General features: G+C 39.4%; 2 protein-coding genes across 4 annotated transcripts in view; one reads left to right on the forward strand and one right to left on the reverse strand.

Annotated features, from left to right (window-relative positions):
- Nucleotides 1-883: 883 nt before the first annotated feature.
- Nucleotides 884-11,495, reverse strand: tdrd1 (tudor domain containing 1). Its single transcript, XM_055004327.1, has 25 exons — nucleotides 11,433-11,495; nucleotides 10,954-11,118; nucleotides 10,713-10,750; nucleotides 10,558-10,618; nucleotides 10,097-10,211; nucleotides 9,883-9,949; nucleotides 9,675-9,755; nucleotides 9,238-9,417; nucleotides 9,000-9,143; nucleotides 8,644-8,809; nucleotides 8,466-8,546; nucleotides 7,894-8,070; nucleotides 7,690-7,797; nucleotides 7,181-7,351; nucleotides 6,427-6,918; nucleotides 5,823-5,954; nucleotides 5,342-5,449; nucleotides 5,016-5,183; nucleotides 4,339-4,665; nucleotides 4,133-4,249; nucleotides 3,906-4,031; nucleotides 2,705-2,869; nucleotides 2,181-2,585; nucleotides 1,798-1,841; nucleotides 884-1,457 (listed from the first exon to the last, which is right to left on the reverse strand). The coding sequence occupies exons 2-25, from the start codon at nucleotides 11,108-11,110 to the stop codon at nucleotides 1,386-1,388; spliced, it is 3,702 nt and encodes a 1,233-aa protein (XP_054860302.1). The 5' UTR covers nucleotides 11,111-11,118; nucleotides 11,433-11,495; the 3' UTR covers nucleotides 884-1,385.
- A 2,057-nt stretch (nucleotides 11,496-13,552) lies between these two features.
- ccdc186 (coiled-coil domain-containing protein 186) overlaps nucleotides 13,553-20,151 on the forward strand; it is a 29,645-nt gene continuing 23,046 nt past the window's right edge. For all 3 annotated transcript variants that reach the window (XR_004847903.2, XM_023276998.3, XM_023276999.3), the window contains exons 1-4: nucleotides 13,553-13,691; nucleotides 15,454-16,426; nucleotides 16,802-16,928; nucleotides 18,440-18,568. Coding sequence is in view for 2 of the 3 variants with exons in the window: in XM_023276998.3 (XP_023132766.2) it covers nucleotides 15,474-16,426; nucleotides 16,802-16,928; nucleotides 18,440-18,568 (1,209 nt within the window). In the remaining variant the exon portion in view is untranslated. The remainder of the gene's footprint in view (nucleotides 13,692-15,453; nucleotides 16,427-16,801; nucleotides 16,929-18,439; nucleotides 18,569-20,151) is intronic.

Here is a 20,151-nt window from a genome sequence, read left to right on the forward strand (position 1 = left end):
CAAAAAGCGATCCTCTGCCAAAAACTGATGCTCGTTCATTTTCCAAACATCTACAGATGCTTTTATTTGGATCTTAACATGGAATTACGCAAAGCTGCAGCTATTAATTGTTCCGTTGTAAATGAATTGACAACTATTCTGATATTCCATTAATTGGCTCGACTGATTCTAAGGAAAAATGTCTAACTTTTCTGACTCCAGCATATTAAATGTGAATATTTTCTGGTTTCTTTACTCCCCTATGGTAATAAATAGAATATCTTTAGGATGTGGACAAATCAAGACATTTGCGGATGTTTTTCTAAGCTTTGAGAAACAGTAATTGACATTTTTCACCAATTTCTGTCATTTTCTAAACCAAAAAAAATAAAAAAATTCTGTTGATCCAGAAAATAATCAACAGATTAATCAGCAATGGAAATAATGATTATTTGCAGCCCTAAGTTATATTCTATAATATAAATTGTTTCTGATGTGTTTGGTATGATAAAATGTTTCGACCGCAATTAACATGCGTTGTGGGTGGGTTTTACAAATAAGACATTTTTTGCAATTATTCTCCAAGTTAAAATCTTTAAATTATGACCATGTATGAAATCCAGTCATTTTGATGAATTCATAACTTTTCAGGTACAATACAGAAGCTGCAGTTACTTGTTGGCCAATGAAAAATCAGCACTACATGAGTTGTACTACCCCTTAAAAGCAGTTTTGGCTGGTAAAAGGGCCTGGATTGGTTGATGTAGTAGTAATGAATACTGCAGACTGCAATTACTTTTTAGCACAACACAGGTATTGGGTTAGAAAATTTCACTTTAGATTCATCTGCTTTGGATAGAAAGCTAAAGAAACGGAAAGTCTAATTAAATAAACAACACTGTAATAACTTTGTCTTTTTTGCAGACATCTTTTATGTAAAAAATTGAAACAAACTGTCAAACATAAATCCACCAAACTGGACATTCTACCTGAACAGGTGATGAGGACTGAAAGAAGGAACAGATGGAACACTTACAGGACACACATACACACTTTTGATAATTGAGGATGAACATTCCTGCTCACTTAAACAGAAATGTAGGTAAGTGTATTCAGTATTTTTTTTTTCCTTTTCAGAAAAACTCCAGAAATGTTAAAAACTAAAAATGACTGGAATTTAAGCACAGGTTAAAAACATAAAAGTTCTGAAAGAAGTGCACCAAAGGGACACAAAATAAAAAGTTGAATGTAATCTTCTTAAATTCGGAGAAAAACTCAATTATAAGCAGGATGGCAGTTTCTGGAGACCACAATCAGAATTAACCAGTTTTAGAGAAATGGTTCACAAACAACAACTTTGATTTTAACAAGATGGCGAACAACACGATCAAGTTACGTACTAAAGGTTATTTCTTCTGTCCAACAAGCTGTTTGATTAGAGAAAGCTGCATTTCCATCAGCTGTTCCAGATGATCAATCTGTGGAAGACGAGAGAAAAAAAAAAGATGTTCTGTAGCAGCCAGCAATGAAATGAAGTTCTAAAAATGTGATAATTGTACTTAACCTGTACAAACATGGCTTAACAGGCAATAATGCAGTAACTTGTCAAATAATCTAATAAAATGTCCTTAATATCACATTATTGGGTGCTACATCTCCATTTGCATCTAATTTCAGAATTAAAGATGAAATTAAACATTAGTATCACATAATATATAGACACAATAATATTTTATTTTCAAAATAAAGTAACAATGTCAGTCTTTATAAAATTTTGGGGAAAAAAAAGCTTTGCAAAGCTGTCAAATGTGCTCTGACCTTCGTCTTCAAGCTCAGACAGCAACAGCCAGAGGTCTGGGGATCTGGTGATAAGATAGAGAGCCAAATGAATATAAAACCACCTTAAAAAGCCACATATTGATCCAAATACACTGATTAAGATCAGCTCTTAGTTTATCTTAAATACCATTAAATCAAGGTTTGCAGTAAATACTTGCATCCCTTCTTTCAAGTAACTTATACTGAGATAAATACACAAAGTAACATGACTCACACCATAAAATATCACAAAATATTAGTTCTATAATTTACTGAGCTTGCTCCATCCTACTTTAATGGTAAAAAAGCATTACTTAACATGCATAATGGTAAAAACTAGCAAATAAACTGTTCAGTCACAGCAAAATTTTGACTTGACCAACCATTGACTGAAGTACTTTTCTGCTGAAGGTTCAGGTCTGTTGGCTCTGAGGTCTGACTGGGTCCAGTGGTTTTAACTGGCCCAGTACTACTTTCCTGCTCTTTCTGCGTTTCAAGTGCTTCCTTGGGCTCAGGGCAGTCGGGTGTAGCTGTGGTGCTGACAGATGTACTGCTGTCAGCTTTGTCGGTCTTCTGGGAGGCAGCTGGACACGGCTTGTTCTTGGTGTGAGAATGTAATGCATCTAAGATCATGGTGGTGAGTTCCCCGCCCTTCTCAGTAGGTGTAACATGGAGCACGTTAGCAGAACCATCGAAGGAGTGAACAGTGGCAATCACATCACCCAACAGTGTGGTTTGAAACATCTGCTGTATTTTCTTTGGCCACTCAGGTGGAAAGTGCTCCTTACCTATTAACGGAGGAGACGGAGCAGAAGGGTGTATGAGGAAGCAAAATGCTACAGGCCAGAGAAGTTACAAAGAACACTTGTATTCAAGTCTGAAATGATTAAAATCCCTTTAGCTTTACCAGCGAGGGTGCAGCGAGTGATCTGAAAGGGGAGCTGCAGCAGGTGCATGGGGACTGGCAAGATTCGGGAGAATGGCACCTTCTCACTGTTACCGTAGTCTGCATAGATGACACTCATGTCATTCTCACCGACTTCCAGGACCACTGCACGGTACCAGTTATTGTCTGCCGGGAAAAACAAGAGGTACAATGTTAAACTCGACTCTATAATTTTGTATTGTTGTATAGCATTCAAACTAAACATTTGACCACGAAAAGAATTTTCACACCATCTTGGAGGAAATGTCTAATGCCAAAAACACGCAAAAATAAATTCCTTATTTTTTGAACTTCAAAACAAAAAAAAAGTCATAAACCCCATATTTAAATGGTAACAAAGACAATTCTACCTATACAGCTGCTCTACAGACAGCACTGAAAACTCCATTAAAACAGACCCTGTTGTTAGCTGGACTGAGGAATGTATGCCAGGCTATAGTCACCTACCTGTATACTGTGTTTAAGAAGCTCCTACGCTCGACTACGCACACACACTGTAATTATATCTACTAGCAGACATGGAATTACCAGCTTAGGTCTGCATGGGCAAGAACTGCAGGTGGGGTCTCGAGAACTCTCAGAGAGCAAACAAAAAACTAAGAGAAATGAGAGAAAGGCAGATTGTGTGAGTGGACTAGCTCAGTGATGGATAGGCTGGTCTGTCTCTTACATTTAATCATTAAACAGTGTGAGGGAATGATATTGCCCGAGTGACGGGGCTTTCCCCTGCTGACATTATGTATTAACTCTGATGTAATTTCTACATAACCCTTGATGCGATGTGAAAATTGTTCCACCTCATAGCACTCAACTACATTTTTATGTCAAATAAAATTTCTCCACAGGGACTACACTGCTTAAGGATACTGTCAGCTATTAAGCATGAGTACATTTACTGTTCCTTTTATTACTTTTTACCAAGTGTGTCGGATCTCGTGAGAGTTTAGCCATTGCAAACACTGAACCTGAAATACTCACTTTCTGTCAATAGTACTGTCAGAACTAAAGCCACAATCAAATGTGAGGGGATATGTGATCAGTGACCAAGGACAAGACTAACATGCATTTTGCACTCAATTCTACAGGCCCAATTATTTAATAATGTAATAACACACATGAATTGAAATTGATATATTTATTAAATGATCATTTTTTTCCTCACCAGAGAACTGGGCACAGCAGGCAGCCCCTGGAGCTGGTCTGCTCTTTACAACTGAGGATAAAGTGGCCTGGTTGTTGCTGCAATAGGTATGCAGCTCCATCATCACCTGCTGAAGCTTTTGCTGGTCTGCTTCACAAAAAAACACACATGCAGCAGATACAACAGCCAACCATAGCAACTTATGGTCATGTATGTGTATTTTATGAGACACAGAACAATAAGCTCACCCTGGGTGGGACAGAGTAGGTAAAAGAGGGAAGGACTAATAACAGCTGCAACGTAAGGCTGAAAGGGCTCGTTGAGAGGCAACTCCACTGTCTTCCAATCCACTGGGAAAGATGGGACTGAAACCAGACCACAACATATCAAATCAGATTTTTAAGATTACCAAACACAGCATTTCATCTTGAGGACATCAACCACTCTTGCTGACCTTCTGCTGGCGCTGCAGTCTGCCGTTCAGTTATCTCTTTGGAACTGGCGTCTGTCTGTAATTGGTGGTGCTCATTTTTCTTCACGCTCTCTTGTTTGTTTCCAGAGAGTGTCTCTGTTTGTGTCTCTTTGGCAGCCTCTCCAGGAACTTTGGCTAGATGCTCAGAAATTAGGGCAGCCGCCACGTTCTGCCCTCTGCTCTCCAACTCCACACCATAACCCTGCTCAGTGACAGAAAGGACACGTGCAGAGAGCTGCTTGGCCTCCACCTGAGTCTGGAACCACAGCAGGGCTTCACTGCTCCACTCTGATCCTTGGGGCTCCACACCTGAATTCAAACATACACAATTCAATAGAAACCTAATGCACCCTTTTTATTCAACATTGGGAATCCTCAAACTGTTAATTCTTTCATTACTCAAATCTGTGAAGAATTCTTGTCTCATTATCACAGTTCTAGTTAAGAAATTCTTTCAGAGTATCAGTTGTCTGCCAAATATGTCACAACAAACCCAATTCTCACATGGCCTTTAACACTGTAGATGAGCTTTTCCAAATTATTAAAAACTGATTCATATTTCCAGGTGACAAGAAAGCCCCAACAAAGAAAAAGACATAATTATGAGATACACTTTTGGTTAGTAAACTGATGTTTTCTCCCTCATACATTCACACTACCTGTAAGCCAGCAGTGAACCGCCTGGAAGGGTAGTGTCAGGAGTTGGGGTGTGATGGACCGAAGGTTACCCTTTTCAACTGTCATGCTGTAGCCATAGTCCACAAAGTTCACAGCCACCTTGTCTTCACACAGTCCTTTTACCATAGCCCGATACCACGCTCCATCACCTGGGGAGCAAACAGTAAATTATGTACAACTAAACATCCCAAGACATTAAAAAAAAAAAAAAAAAAAGATCAATCTAAATGGCATTACAAATCAGGTCAAAGATGTCTGTGAGCAACCAACGTTAAATGGCAGTGTACTTGACGGACTATGGTCTCACCAGGAAATATGGTGCAACAGGGCTGTCCCACTTTGGGCACAAAAGGCAAGGTATCAGCCTCGCAATGCTGCTTTAACTCAGCCCCCAGGTTTATCAGCTGCTGATGGTCTGACAAACACAAAAACAGATTAAATACACTGTCAAGGTGGCACAAATAATGTCAAATCAAAAGTATCAAAATTTAAAAACGATGGCCTCTTATATCTGTTATTTCCTTGATAGAATTTGATATAAAAACTACTGCAACAGTGCCAGGCAGTGTTTGATCTAGAGAATATCTAAAAATTTGTTAAAAATACAGCATCACTGATGATCAAGAGCAACGCATCCAGTAACACAAAGTGATCATCCTTTGAAATTTTATGTTCATTAAGCAAAAAAAAAAGATAAAAACACTCAACAGAAAGAGAATATTTATCATAATTGAGATTATTCTGTCAAAAATCAATAATGATAGCTCTCTAGTCTAAGGAAACAATACCTGCAGGATTGGCTATTTGGCAGTAAAAGTCTCCGGGGTTCTCCACAACACTGGCTAGTAGCGCCACTGTCTGGCCATCACAGGGAAGCTCAATACTAGACCAAACTAGAGGCTCAGTAACTGGTGGAGAAACTAAAAAGCACATTATAACACAGAAATATGAATCATAAATAGGCAAACAGGTCATCCTAAGTTCAATCAGATTTTGTACTTGATAACCAAGTTACAAAGCTTTCAGGAAAGCAGTAGCTGAAGCACACATATTTATGAATAAACTGACTATGGAAGGCAAATTTATGACATGACGGCCACGACGGATTTAAATTCCATTCTAGCAAATCAACATTGGTCTAGTGACTGATGTTCTGTAAAATCTTGAGGAGATAGAATCAGTCAGTGACACTATTTAGAGATCTCTCTCAAAAAATGCATAATACTTGCTCCAATCTGATCATTATTTTTTAGATTCTGATGATGTTTTCACCTGTTTTACACATTACTTGTATATAATACTAGAATATTACATTTACACAGACATTTAATGCTTCCTTGTTCAAACTGCAATAATGTCCACATTTTGAGATTTATTTCAGACAATTCCCACCATTTGGTTCTGCAGAAGTAGTTGTCTCATCAGCCTGCTGGTCACTGCTGGCAGTAGCAGGAGCAGTACCAGGACCAGGACCAGTACCAGTACCAGGAACAGGACCAGTACCAGGAACAGGAGCAGGAACAGTACCAGTACCAGTACCAGGAACAGGAGCAGGAACAGGAGCAGGAACAGGAGCAGGAGCAGGAGCAGGAACAGGAGCAGGAACAGTACCAGTACCAGGAACAGGAGCAGGAGCAGGAACAGGAGCAGGAACAGGAACAGGAGCAGGAGCAGGAACAGGAGCAGGAGCAGGAGCAGCGTAACCTGCAGAGATCAGCAGCTCAGCCACATTGGCCTGAGGATCACTGGCCTCGTCAATCATGGCTACCAAGGCCTTGCCCTCGTGCGCCCCCTGGATCTCAATGCGCAGTATTCTGTTTGATACCCTACGTTGCAATGCCACAAGGCAGTCCTCTGACCATCTCTCTGCAACAGGCCGCACCCCTGAAAAGGAGCCCAAAGACAGATGTTTGAGTTGACAAAAAAGACAATTAGTTTGAGGCAGAGTGAAAAACACAAATTGTTGATTTTCAATACAGCACTCCAATTAACCAAAGCAGGTCAAGACTAAAGACTCTTTGCAATTTATTATTATTACTCAATTTAATCATGAAGGTAAATGTCTTCAGGCTTAAGAATGAGTCATTAAAGCCACTTTAAAACAGACTTTGAATTTTCTACCTACTCAAAATGGTGAAGTTACTACCTGCTAGACCACATGGCATCGCCTGCATTGGAAGGGCCAGTAGTGAAGTACTAATACGTCGCAGATGGCCTAAATCCACCTCCTCAGAGTTGCCAAAATCAAGGTAGCCGACACAAACACGCTCCTCTGATGAATAAGCCATAACTTTGGCCCTGTACCACTGCTTGTCCTCTGGAAGAAACAAGGAGAGGTAAAAACATGTACACACAAACCATGTCTAGCACTGTAAGCTACAAACTTGATACTACACTGTATGCAGAATGCTTTCAAATCTGAAACACCCATTGTATTTGTCAGATTTTGGTCATTTGTGAAATGGACTGTTGGAACCCCTGTCATAAGGGTGATTTTGAAATCAAATCACAATGTAAACTATATAAATGTTTTGGCATATAGACATCTTTAACTGAAACTTGGATGGACCAATCATGCATATTGCCATTAAATCAGCTGTCTTGTACTGTAGTCTCTTCAAAGGTGAGATATCATCAACATGTATATAAGTGTACCTGAGAACTGGGCACAACAAACAGTGCCAGGTGCTGGTCTGAAGTTATGCGGGGCTGCAACCTGAGAGCAGTGTTCCCTCAGCTTTAACTGCAGATCCTGAATCACTCCTGTAAACCCAAATGCCAGTCACAGTATAGATGTGTGCTGCAGGTAAAACATTTATGTTGCATTGCATTAATCTGAACAAATACTACTCTGCGTACCAGCATTCTCAACCTTCTGCACAATAAACTCATCAGGTGACTGGAAATGGGTGATGACAACAGATAATTTGTCGCCCACTGCCTGTGTGAGTGGCTCCGGTGGTTCAGCCCAGGTATTGTCATCTTTTCCAAGAGAGAGACGTCGGAAGTTTGCCAAGGATGCACTCACTAGGGCATCTGACAAAACAAAACAGATATGAAAACTCTTCTCATATTATTGGCAACACTATGGTATAGGGCTGCCACTAACGACTAATCGATGAATCGCCTGAGCGTGATACGTCGTCGAAAGCGGAAGTGAGCGCGCAATGCAACAGCAATCACCGTCCGAGCGGAGCGTGTAACACGGACGGACATCCGCGCTGCATCGCACATATATATGCATGATACAGTGCGGGCATCCGCGCTGTGCCGTTAGTGGCAGCCCTACTATGGTACATGAGCTGTTAACTATTAGGCCATGTGACTTTAGGTCAATGGTTCAGTTTGTATATATTCTCTAAATTGGCAACATACACAACACAATGGGATGGTGAACAAAGGTTAAAAGGCACTGTGTGCCACTGGCTTACTTATATCTTGCTCAGTTGGTGCTATGACCATTTCTTCTTGTGCATAGCCATGCTCAATGAGAAATGTGCTGAGCCGCTTTCCTAAAAGACAAAGGAGAGAATTCGGACTCTACTTTTGTGAATTATTTTACATGTACATCCTTGTGGTTTTCAGCCCACTCAACTTCATATAACCCACCCATGGAAAGAAGGATATCCACAGCATGGATGCGACCATCTTCTTGTGTTTCCACCAGCCTAACGGTCACAGTTTTGCCAACAATCAGCTGACTCGTTGCAATACAGCTCTCGCCTGACCATTTGCTAACCACTGGCACCACCCCGGCAATACGGCACTCCATTGCCTGAAAGTAATGGAGACACGATTTAAGGTCAAAATGCCAGCTGTGTGACACAACAAATGGTATGGGTGAATGTTATCTAATGCATGACTATAGAAAGTTGATGATTGTGTGTGCATGATTAATCTTCATGGAGCAGAAATATATTGAGATGCTGAAAAAAATAGCACTACTGGGTCAAACATGCACTCACACATGGACAAAATGGTTGAATATTGGCAGCCAGGGGTCTAATCCTGTCCACTGGGACATTCTCTTCGTTGCCAAAGTCGATGTAAAGGATATATGCCATCTTCTGGTCTTCGGTCAAAGTCTGTACAAGGCCGCGGTACCAGTTCTGGGTGAAGAAAAGTGACAAAATCAAAAACTGAGCCAATGTGTATATTAAAATGTGTTCCTCTTGTCAAATAGCTTGAGGGACCTCTGCTCACCAGATCACAGGAAAACTGAACAGCGCAAACCTCCCCAACACAGGGTACATATGTCATCACTGAGGGGCTGCTGTAAGCTTTCTGAAGCTCTTTCGCGATGCTTTGTAGAGCTTTCAGCATTTCAGGGTTTTGAGCAACGAGGAAAAACCTGCCTGGACTGTAGAACTCTACAACACATGCCTGAAAACATACACAGATACAAACAAATAAACAAACTGTATTCTAAAGATAAGATCAACCATCACCAATCTCACAGTGGGAAAATTTGTAGTGATACAACAACAACGGAAATAGTGAAAACGTGTAGGGAACATCAGTAGAAAATAGAAACAAGCAAGGAATATACAGTTACTGTTGATATTATACAGATTCTTACAGATTCTTAAATTGCAGACTAGATCAGTATTGTTAGTTGACAAAAATTTAGGATATTGTACCTGGAAGTCTCCTCCTTTATTAATTTTATTAGTATGCAAGTCCTTCAAATAGACCCTCTGACTGCTGGAAGAATCATTGTGCTTCAAGAAACAGAGACAAATGTAGATAAGCATTAGTATTTTTCTACGCAGTGTTGCATCAAATCATGCCAGTTCCCAGCTTTAAACTTTAACTTGCAATAAAAAACTATTAAAGAAGTACATTCACCTTCAACTCCACCAGGTTAGCTCTGTCTCTGGAAACTGGTGAAGCTGTGATTTCTTTTGGTTTCTCACTTTAGAGGAAGAGAAAAAAATGGCTGCAAGTTATTTATTGGACAAAAAATTCTAATTCAACTTTTTCAATCAATGAAAAAAAATGGCTGTTTTTTGTTAGTGTGAAACAATAATAACAGATGGCACTCAGGATTAACCCAGCTTACTTTGCAAGCTGTGCATCAACAGACTTGCACACATGTCTGTGTGCCTTCCAGTCCTCTGTCTGACACACCACAGAGCAGTAAGGCATCTTCTTGCAGCGCGTGCACCGAAAATTCCCTGTCAATGAACACTCGTAAATTAGTCTGCACCAAAATGTAGATACAAAAACAACAGTGCTAAAATGTGCTGCATAACACCATGCTCATTCTACAGCACATACTCAAATACACAAACAGCAGCTCTTAACACACAAAGTAGAGACAACACTGAGCTACCAGAAAATTTGACCAGGTCTGTGAAATCTGTAGCCAATTTGGGACCAAATGGCATCAACATGGCTGAAATGAACACATGCATGCTGGAACTCAACACAGTATTATAGCCAGCCCGTAATAAGGATAATAATAGACTATGTGCAGATATGTCATGATGGATATTTGTACCCAAATTGTAGGACACACACCTTGCTGACCACAGTAGTTGCAGAAGTGCACTGTGAGTGCTGGTGGTACAGATCCCAGTAACTGTGAAGGAAAACAAGAAAACTGGTGCTGAGAAGGAGCTTTCATTACACACACACAGTTTTAACTATTGTAAAACTGCAAGTCTGTTACATACTGCAGAATTATCCTTGATGTTTGGTGAATTTACAAGTCCTGCAAGAAAGAGAAAAGGAATGAACCTTCTAAAAAACAGGTAACCATATGTTTCCTTGTTTATAATATTGCCAAGTTGAAGGATTAACATTTTTATTGCCGTTAAGTTTTTTCTTTTTAATTCGCTGAGCAAAACAGACCACATAAGCAAAACAAAGGCTGTGTCTAGCAAGGACACCATGCTAGTTTAATATGTTTTTTACCGTCTCCAATGGCGCCTGACGCGGGGCGTACAGGTGTTCCTCTAGAAATGCTGAGGTGTCTCGGCGGCGATGCGGTGAAAGCAGCCACGGGGCTGGAGGACGGTTTCCTCAGAGGCTGGTTTGGTCGAACCAGGTTTGGAGAAAATGACCGGTTCATGTCGGTAACTGTCACAAACATAAAAAATACGTCGAGTCAGTATTTGATATGACATGAGCAGGAGAAGCATAGAGTATTTTCGTTTTAACTTCAGCAACGTTAGCTAGCTAATCGACTGCGTAACGGCTAGCATTAGCTTCTGTCGCACTTCACGCGGTTATGCAGGACAAGTTAGCTCGCTAATAAGCGTTTAGAAGAACAATGTAAATGGCGATAATGAAGCAAAAAATTCAAAAGCAAACTAAAAGATGGCTACAATCCAACAAGCAACTACATAAACATATTTATTAAAGATGTTAAAACTGCACAGTCGGTGTCATACCTGAACACACGTGCTACAGTTGTAGAGGGGAAAAAAGTCTTGCACATGCGCAGTAGCGTAAACTGTAGGTACGTCAAAAGGTCAGAAAAATAATAAATTCAGGTATTTTTATCTTAAGAAGGAAACAGAACACTTCCGTTTATATTGCGCTGTGACATTTACCTGTAACAGTAGTATCCATACAATTAATTTTCAATAGTTTTTGCCTTTAGTGATAATATATATATATATATATATATATATATATATATATATATATATATATATATATATATATATATATTTTTTTTTTTTTTTTTTAATATATATATATTTTTTTACATAAAGTTATGTCTGATTTTTACGCTCATTTATGAAGGCGATACAAAATCAAGAGCTATGCTTCTCTCAGAGTAGATAACGCAACAAAGATGAGAGCTGTTGGGTCCTTAATGTTTTAAAAATGTTGTCCACACTCATGCCTATCATGCTTTTGGAGGACTTGCTCACTGTTTTGGTCACTGTACAATGTGCACTGAGTCCACTGACTTTAGTAAACATATCAGACCTTTATAAACAGTCAAATAATATCAACTATTGGTCACCTTTGCCATATATATATCTTTAAAGATTGAAAGAGGAACTATTTTTAGTAAATTCAGATGGGGTGACACCTTGTGGCCAGGTTTGGTACACACAGTCCTCCACTTCATACTTTCGCTCCACTACACTTCAGAGGAAATATTCTACTCTTTACTCAGCTGTAAATACATTGTAGCTGTTTTTATTTGTAACTATGCAAATTAGAATTTTATAAAAACATGGAACATGCACTGATCTGTCTGCATGTGTCAAATATTTGTTCATTTCCAAAACTGGCCTCACTGACATTTCAAAAGCATTGACATCAATTCAGTGGTCTGAGGAAATTTAAAGAAGTGATTTTGAGGTATGCTGATGGAAAATTGTGATAAAACAAGAGGATTCTATTTTTTTTATATGAAAAAACAATTGCTAACTTTAATTTGCTTCTAACACAAGTCATGTGGAGGGTTTTCCATTAGTTAGAACAAAAATAGCTTTTTGGGATTTTTTTGTTGTTTTTCAGTCAGACTTTTCCTCACAACTATGGGCTGACCATCCTTGTTGATTTGATATTATTTTTTATCTCAGGAACTTAAAAATATGGGACAATAAAGTCATAGCTTTATTTATTAGTTATATGGTTTTATGGCACATTTGAAATGATAACTGCCAAAGTCCTTTCCAGAACACAAAACACACATAACAGCCAGTAGAATTCAGCATTGTCTAATTTGTTTTGTATAACCACTTAATGTTTTACACCACCCTTCCTCAAGTATTGTGGATTTATTATTTTCTAAAAAGTTTAAAACAATAAAACAAAATTATGAAAAATTAAAACTTGAGGGTTTCATACATTATTTTCAACAAAAAAAAAATCTCCAGCCATATGCTGTTTTTCACTGTATCTGTGTGTATGTCATTCTACACTATGATATTTACAATTAAATATGAAAAAACTGAAGAATGAATAAAATATTGCAATAGGGCTGCACGGTGGCTCGGTGGTTTGCACTGTCACAGCTGGAGGATCCCCAGTTTGCGTCCCAGCCTGGGCCTGGGATCTTTCTGCATGGAGTTTGCATGTTCTCCCTGAGCATGTGTGAGTTTTCTCCGGGTCCTCCAGCTTCTTCCAATGGTCCAAAAAATATGCAGAAGTTAATTGATAATTCTAAATTGACCGCAGGTGTGAATTTGAGTGTGATTGTCTGTCTCTATGTATATCTCTGCAATAGATTGGCAACCTGCCCCCTGCAAAAAATAAGCAAAAAATCAGACACTTGGCTGTTTGTAAACATTTGGAACTGATGCATTGGACGTCCAGGCTTAACAATGCCACCATGATGATTGAAAAAGCAATTCAAAAATATGATCTATGTAAATTCAGTCTTTTAATGTTCAGTAGAGGGGCATTTTGAGTCATTCTTATGACACAGGTTGGAAAGCTGTCTTTTCTGGAAAACCTAAGGTGGAGTTAGAGGTGTACCTGCCGTTTGCTAACGTCAGGCAAACGTCATTTGTCTGTGCGTTGTCATTGGTTTATATTTCCTTATCGTTTCCCCTGCAGAGGCCATATTTGTTGATGTGTCATATCAAAGTGACTTGTTGGGCGATCAGCTGGTTGAACCGGAGCTTTAATTTCACTTTTATCCCGCTTGTCTCTGCATTGAACTAACCATGGGATATATGCATTCGGTGGGTAAAATTACAACCATCTTTATTTAGCTTTGTTTAGCATTCATGTTAGCTGCTAGCGTTAGCTACGGTGGCCAAAGTGTGAGCGGATTTCACTGTACGAGCTAACGCCTCCCTTATTAACGTTAGCATGGCTAGCTAAACTAAGCCCCATTATATTGCAATATGTCACTCTTCTGTTGAGGACTGAACACATATAAACCACCCGTCGTTGGTTTGCTGTTATTACTCCTTAGCGTGTGTTGTGCTTTAAGCTAGGTTTCGCGTTTTCTTAACGTTAAAGCATCGTCCTGGCTACCTAAACAGCTAGCGACCTCAAGGCAGCATAGATAGTGCTAACGAGCTGAAATGTAATAAATATGCTATAAAAACAACTGGCACACCGGCTTGCTGGTTGCAGTCACCAACCCGATTCACTGACACTTTAAGTTAGTACGTTTCACACACCACGTTAACGCTTATGTTCTGGTATGACACCTGTCAGAAAAGCATCTTCAGCACTGCATGTGTAGTTGCTGTTGTGCTATCACTGCTCAACTGAAAAAACACAGCTATGTTACATTTAACACGATAGTTTGACTGTAAGCACAATAATTCCAGGTTTTAATTGCAATATATAATATGTCAATCCCTGTTTATGTAATTGGGCAGAAGGGTGAGCATAGACAGATGGTACTGAAATGGAAGGGGAGGAAGGGGCCTCAACCACTACATGTCCTTCAAGACAGTTGATGTCAGTCATCACAGCAAATATTATGACAGTAAATGCTGACAAAGCCTTTTTCTTTACAAGGGGACAAAGGTAGCGGCTGAATATTCCATGTCCTGAGGCCTACTTTGTTAATTTTTCTATGGCTTTAGCACAGACATAGTGGCTGATAATGTCTCTTTAACTTACCTTTACCATTATTTTAATTCGGTAACTAGAAGTGTTAAGGGCAGTGAAAGAATTACGACCACAAAAATGGTGTAAAATAATCCAGGTCTAGACACATGAGGTGAATTTGAAAAGTAAAAGCTTTTTATTTTAATGGATTAGAGACATTAAAAACCACTAACCCTTGTCAACTTGCACCTTTGAAACTAAAAATGTTTTTTGGTGGATCCATCAAGATTATGATTCTTCCTCTCAAAAGAAACTTGAGAATGATCCAAGACTATGTCTCCTGTCTTGTACCAGCCCCTTTGGAGATGCTTTATGATTTTAGGGCATGAGTTTCATATTACATCTATTGTACTGAGGCTATTAGACACGGTTAGAAAAGCAGCATACGTATATCGAAACTCAAGACAAACGTACTGTTTTTGATATTTTCACTAACATAATTGGCAAATCTTTCAAAGTAATTTTTAAAATGACTTCTAAATACTTGGTGATACATTCTGAATATTCCTGAATAAGTTTTCAGGGTGTGTAATAATCTTGAATACCTGTCATAGTTGTATGACGAGACCTCTATCTCATAACTGGCGGTGACAGGACCACACCTCTTGGTGTGCGTCACTAAGTTTCCCATTTACAAACAGACTAACTTGAGGAAGTACAAAGCTTGCTCTTGGGATTGTCAGGGTTTTTCCAGGCTCAGCAACACCAAGATTTTGCTGTATGACCAGGAAGGCACAACATGCAAATAGCGCAGGGCTGTCATGTTGGTGACATCTGCTTGTTCACAGAAGAACTGTTGATACATTATGAATGAAAACAGTTTATCAGTTTCATCCCACTCATTTTTCTGTGTCTTCTTCCTCCTCTCTGTGCCAGATTTAAACCAAGAAAGGACCATGGAACAGCCTGGTCCTGTTACAAGTATGATGGAAGGATCAGAAGTTAAATCTGCGTCAGAGGGATCATGCCAAGTGAATCAGCTTCTCAACAGCACGCCTAACATAGAAGAGGAGGAACAAGTCTCTCACAACAGTGGACATGAAGCAGAAATATGCTGTCAGGCGACAGATGAATTACAGCTTGACAGTGAATTAATCAAGATTATAATTGATGATGAGATGGACATAAAGACAGAGCAGGAAGCTCAGACATGCAGTCAGGAGCATCTAGACGAACAGGAGCTGGCTGCTGACACAAGTACAGAAATTGAAAGGCCTCTACTTAGTCTTTCAAATGAGACTGATGGTGCTTTAGTAACCCCAGACACCACTCTGGATGTAGTAGAAAGCTCTCCTTCTGTTCTTGAAGGGACAACAGACACCATATTGACTTTTGATGCTGTCATTACAAACAATAGCGAGCAGCCATCACTCTTAGTTACTAATTGTTCCACAGAGCCATCACCTGCCGAGGATCGAGATTCAGCCGAGAGTCCGTCATCCTCCTCTGTCCAAAGCACTTCGAAAAACTCACCCACCGACTCAACAACCTCTGGGATCTCTAATGGCCCCTCTACCCCGAGCTCTGACACTGTCAGCTCCTCGCTTGCTTCTAGCCCGCAAACCAGTGCAACCAGCTTGGTCCCCTCACATTCCTCGTCAAGTCCTTATGACACTGATTGCAGCCGAAAGCTCATTTCCCAGATTCAGCGCTCACTGTCAGAGGAGTCACTGCTGGATGAGCTTGAGTCAGAGCTGTTGTCTTGTCAGCTGCCTGAGGGGGAAAGCAGGGGTGAGAGGAAAGGGAGCCCTCCTGTCAACGGACTCCCCACAGACCAGGAGGGCTGCATGGTGGTTTTTGAGAAATGTGTGCAGTACAAGTATGCACAGCAGGAGAAAGCTATTCAGAGGTAAGCAGTGACTTTGTTTAAACAAATATGATACACATCCATATCCTGGATGTTATCAGCTTTGGGAGGTAGACTATAATGTACTGGGCCACCTTTCATTTTAAAATGTTATTTTTTGTACATTACTTCTAGTGCAATAGGTTAATTTATCAAGAAATTAACTTATATATATAAAGTCTGTCTCCATAAAGCTGACACAACAATATCAAACGCTTAACAATGTTTTTCATAGTGAAACTAGTCATTTTGTGTAAATAACGAGAGTATAATCCGCGTTTTTCTTGTTCAGTTTTGTTACTTGGCCTTAATAGTCTAAATTCTGCAGTACTCTGCATGGGCTTGACCTGAATTAGGATTGTGTGTGTGTGTTCATAGGTTGCTTGAGGAGAACAAGAGACATCAGGAGCTGATCTTGGGAATTTGTTCAGAGAAAGACAACATGAAGGTGGAGCTGAAAAAGAGAGCAGAAACAGAAAAGCAACACATGGCCACCATTAAAAAGGTTGGTTTCACTCTTTGGGGTATTTTCATGTTGTTTATGGCATTGACTGTTTGGGAGACAAACTCAGCTGATGTTGATATATCTTGGTCAAGAGCAAGCGCATTGTGAAAGAATGGGCTATGTTTGTCACGCATGTCTCTCCAAGCTATTTTTAATAGATTTTTGTAAACAATAAAAGCCTGTTTAGCATCTGTTTTTGTCATCAACAAGGAAATACTCCACTGCAGTATTTTGTCTGATGTCCTGTCTGTGGACATCGACTTCTGCTGATTGTGATCACATTACACCTGTAGTTTTGCAAAAACCATTTGGGGCTTTTATGGCTGCAAAAGTTTGCATTGTTCTGCAGCAGCCATACAGATTTAGACAAACACTGATTGCTTGTTGTATAATTAATCCTGCCCAGTGCTGGATCAAATGAGAGCTGAGAACAAATTTTCATATTATAGCTTGCTTTATTTGTCGACTATTGGCATTTAGAAATGTTTGTTGTTAGAATATTTTTTATGCAAAATGCAGAAATTGCACACTTGGTCATTTGGCTTTCAGTTTGATTTAAACAAAAAAACTTTTGCAGTGGTAGAAAAGTTATCCCTCAGTGTTGGTATGATTTCAAAATGGATTGCATTCTAGGAAAATTTTAGAGTGAAATTTCTCTTCTAAAAGCTGACAGTTCAACTTTCACAGACTGCTGCACAGTTAAAAGGACAAATTTAAGGATAATAACACTCCAATTCAATTAAGCCTGGATTCTAGTCCTGCTACTCATTATAATGTCAACCATAGCAGCCCATTGGTGTGAAGAAAATAATACTGATTCCTGATCACTGGCATTCAACATGCTACCTGTGCATCATCACTTGTGTGAATTCTATGTGTTTTTAAATGTCTTTCTGTGTGGTGTCTCCTGGACTGTAATTTACAAAGCTATCAGGCCGGCACTCATGAACACAATTGCTTCCTTATTCACTGGTTCTGGTTTAGCATTTCTGTTGCCATGGAAGGAACAATAATTGATTCATGCTTTCTAGGTGACACAGTTTGTTTAGGCGCTGTGCAAGCAAAAGGGTATAGAATGGATCTTTATGACTTGTGTCCAATGGATGCTTGCTTTTCTCTTTTTCCAACTATAGAGTTTGCCTTGACAGAGCAAATGTTTAACAGACATTTTGCAGCACTTCACTGAACTCTTGTAACATTTAAGGCTTTTCCAAAGTCAGATTGACACTGATTATACTTCAGGCAAAACAGTAAAAGAAACTCTGTAATATGTAATTATTTGATTCTTATCTTGTCAGACACATTTCTTATTTTGGAGTAAAAGAATCTGATTTCAGGAAATTAATCATTGTCAAACTGATACCCTCTTCCTCTGCTGTCTAAATTTAGTTTGCTTTCAACAGTTTGTGTTAGGTGTCATGTCATCCTGTGTATCAAGCCAGTCCAGGTGTGGTCCAGGTTTACAAATTGCCCAACAAGTTGCTCACCCTGTGTACTCCCTGTTTCTGCAGTTGGAGGGCAGGGTGGAGGAGCTGCTGAAAGAAGTGAAGGAGTCGCGGGATAAACTAATTCACCAGGATCAGTCTGCTAAAGCCGCCCTGCAGCACATGCAGAAGGAAACGGCTTACCGACTAGAACAGGTATAACTGGGACCTCAGACTTCTCGATAAGCTTGTCACACAACTTAGTTTTGCCTGAGTTTAGCCTGCATATCCATGTTGAGCCATGTTCCTTTTAAGCTGCTACAGTGGTTCAGGTTTGTCACTTAACTTCTAATGTTTTTACCTCAAGAAAGGAGGAACATAATCATTACAAAGGCAGATTTATATTTGGGACTGTTGATGCACAAATCCCTTACATGTTTTTAAAATTATCTGATTAAAAATGGAAATTCTGAGGAGAGGATGATAAAAATAGATACGACAATAGAAATTACTACCAGTTTGAAGTCACATTATGGATATGTGGGAATATATGTTTGACATAAAGTGCTCACTGTCAGTGTTATTGATGTATTGACAAGAGATCAAGCTACATCTGTTGGTGTCGGACCCAGAGAGGAATGGGCAGCAGCAAACCCTGATAGATAATGAAGACATTTCAAATCACAACAAAGCACTTTGTAATCTTAGTCATCCACAACCCTTCCGACAGTCAGTAAAGCATACTTGTATATACTGTAGGTATACAAGAAAAGTGGATTATCAATGTTTAATAAATTAATCTTATGTAACTGTAATGTTTTTGTCTACAAGTTGGTGCCTATGTATCAAGATCTTCAGTGTAGGTTTCACACAAAACCAGCCGCAAAACGTTCAAGGTCTTTTCACATTGAACTCTTGTTATTGCAAATTTAATCACTTGTGAAATGAATTGCACAGAAAAGCACATTTTTCATCCAACACTTTGTACACCTGGTTGGGAACACATTTGGGCACTCCCTTGACAGTTTTGTCACACTTCACAATTTTTAATTTCACCGTTCAGTGAGCAATACGAGTTAGATCTTGCCCCCAGTGTCTCTTTTAAGCCCCTCTCTTGTATCAGTCCCGTCTTTAAGTAACATGCTGATCCAGACCTAATCATCTGTTACCCCCAGGCTTTGAAACATTTGGAAATTTTTAGAAGCTTTTGCCCCAACTAACAGAAAATTTCTGTCTTTTATTGTCACTTAAATATAAAGTGATTGTCAAGCCAGATACACAAGAAAAAGCTTCTTCTGGTTTCAATGTTTAATATTTTTTGACATAGAAATGCACACAGCTGTACAGTTTGTAAAATTTCCCCTGTTTTGTCTTGCGCTCCCAAAACACCAGCTTGTTACAGCAAACAGTACAAGTTGGGTGTAGCAACAGAACTGTCTGTCAAACTGACAAACTGCACACAAGTATCTCGTTGGTTTGAGGAATGAACACGCAGGTGTGAGACAAGAGAGCACAGCAATAAAAGAACCACCAGGTTGAGAGTGAAATGTCTGTTCTGCAGGTGTAGCAGGGTTCCACTCCATCTTTAAAAAATTTGGGCTGATGAAGGACTTTGGGGAGAGACCAGTTGGTACTTGCACAGTGAAAATATTTTCTTTCTGAAAGAAAATGTAATTGTGGAAACATATGCACATGAAATTTCTACTAACTGTATGCTGAATTTAACAGTGTTCAGCCTCTCACATATGAGGCTTTTTGAAAAATGCAATTTGTAAATGCTTTCTTCTGTTTTTGGAAGG

The sequence above is a fragment of the Amphiprion ocellaris genome, chromosome 18, assembly GCF_022539595.1.
Source record: "Amphiprion ocellaris isolate individual 3 ecotype Okinawa chromosome 18, ASM2253959v1, whole genome shotgun sequence".
Lineage (NCBI taxonomy): Eukaryota > Metazoa > Chordata > Actinopteri > Pomacentridae > Amphiprion > Amphiprion ocellaris.

Excerpts from the sequence above, each read along its gene's own strand:
- tdrd1 (XM_055004327.1), bottom strand. The coding sequence starts at position 11,110 with ATGAACCGGTCATTTTCTCCAAACCTGGTTCGACCAAACCAGCCTCTG. Across the intron at positions 9,418-9,674 it reads ATAAAGGAGGAGACTTCCAG|GCATGTGTTGTAGAGTTCTA; the intron begins GTACAATATCCT and ends GTATGTTTTCAG. Across the intron at positions 7,798-7,893 it reads GCAGAAGGTTGAGAATGCTG|GAGTGATTCAGGATCTGCAG; the intron begins GTACGCAGAGTA and ends TTGGGTTTACAG.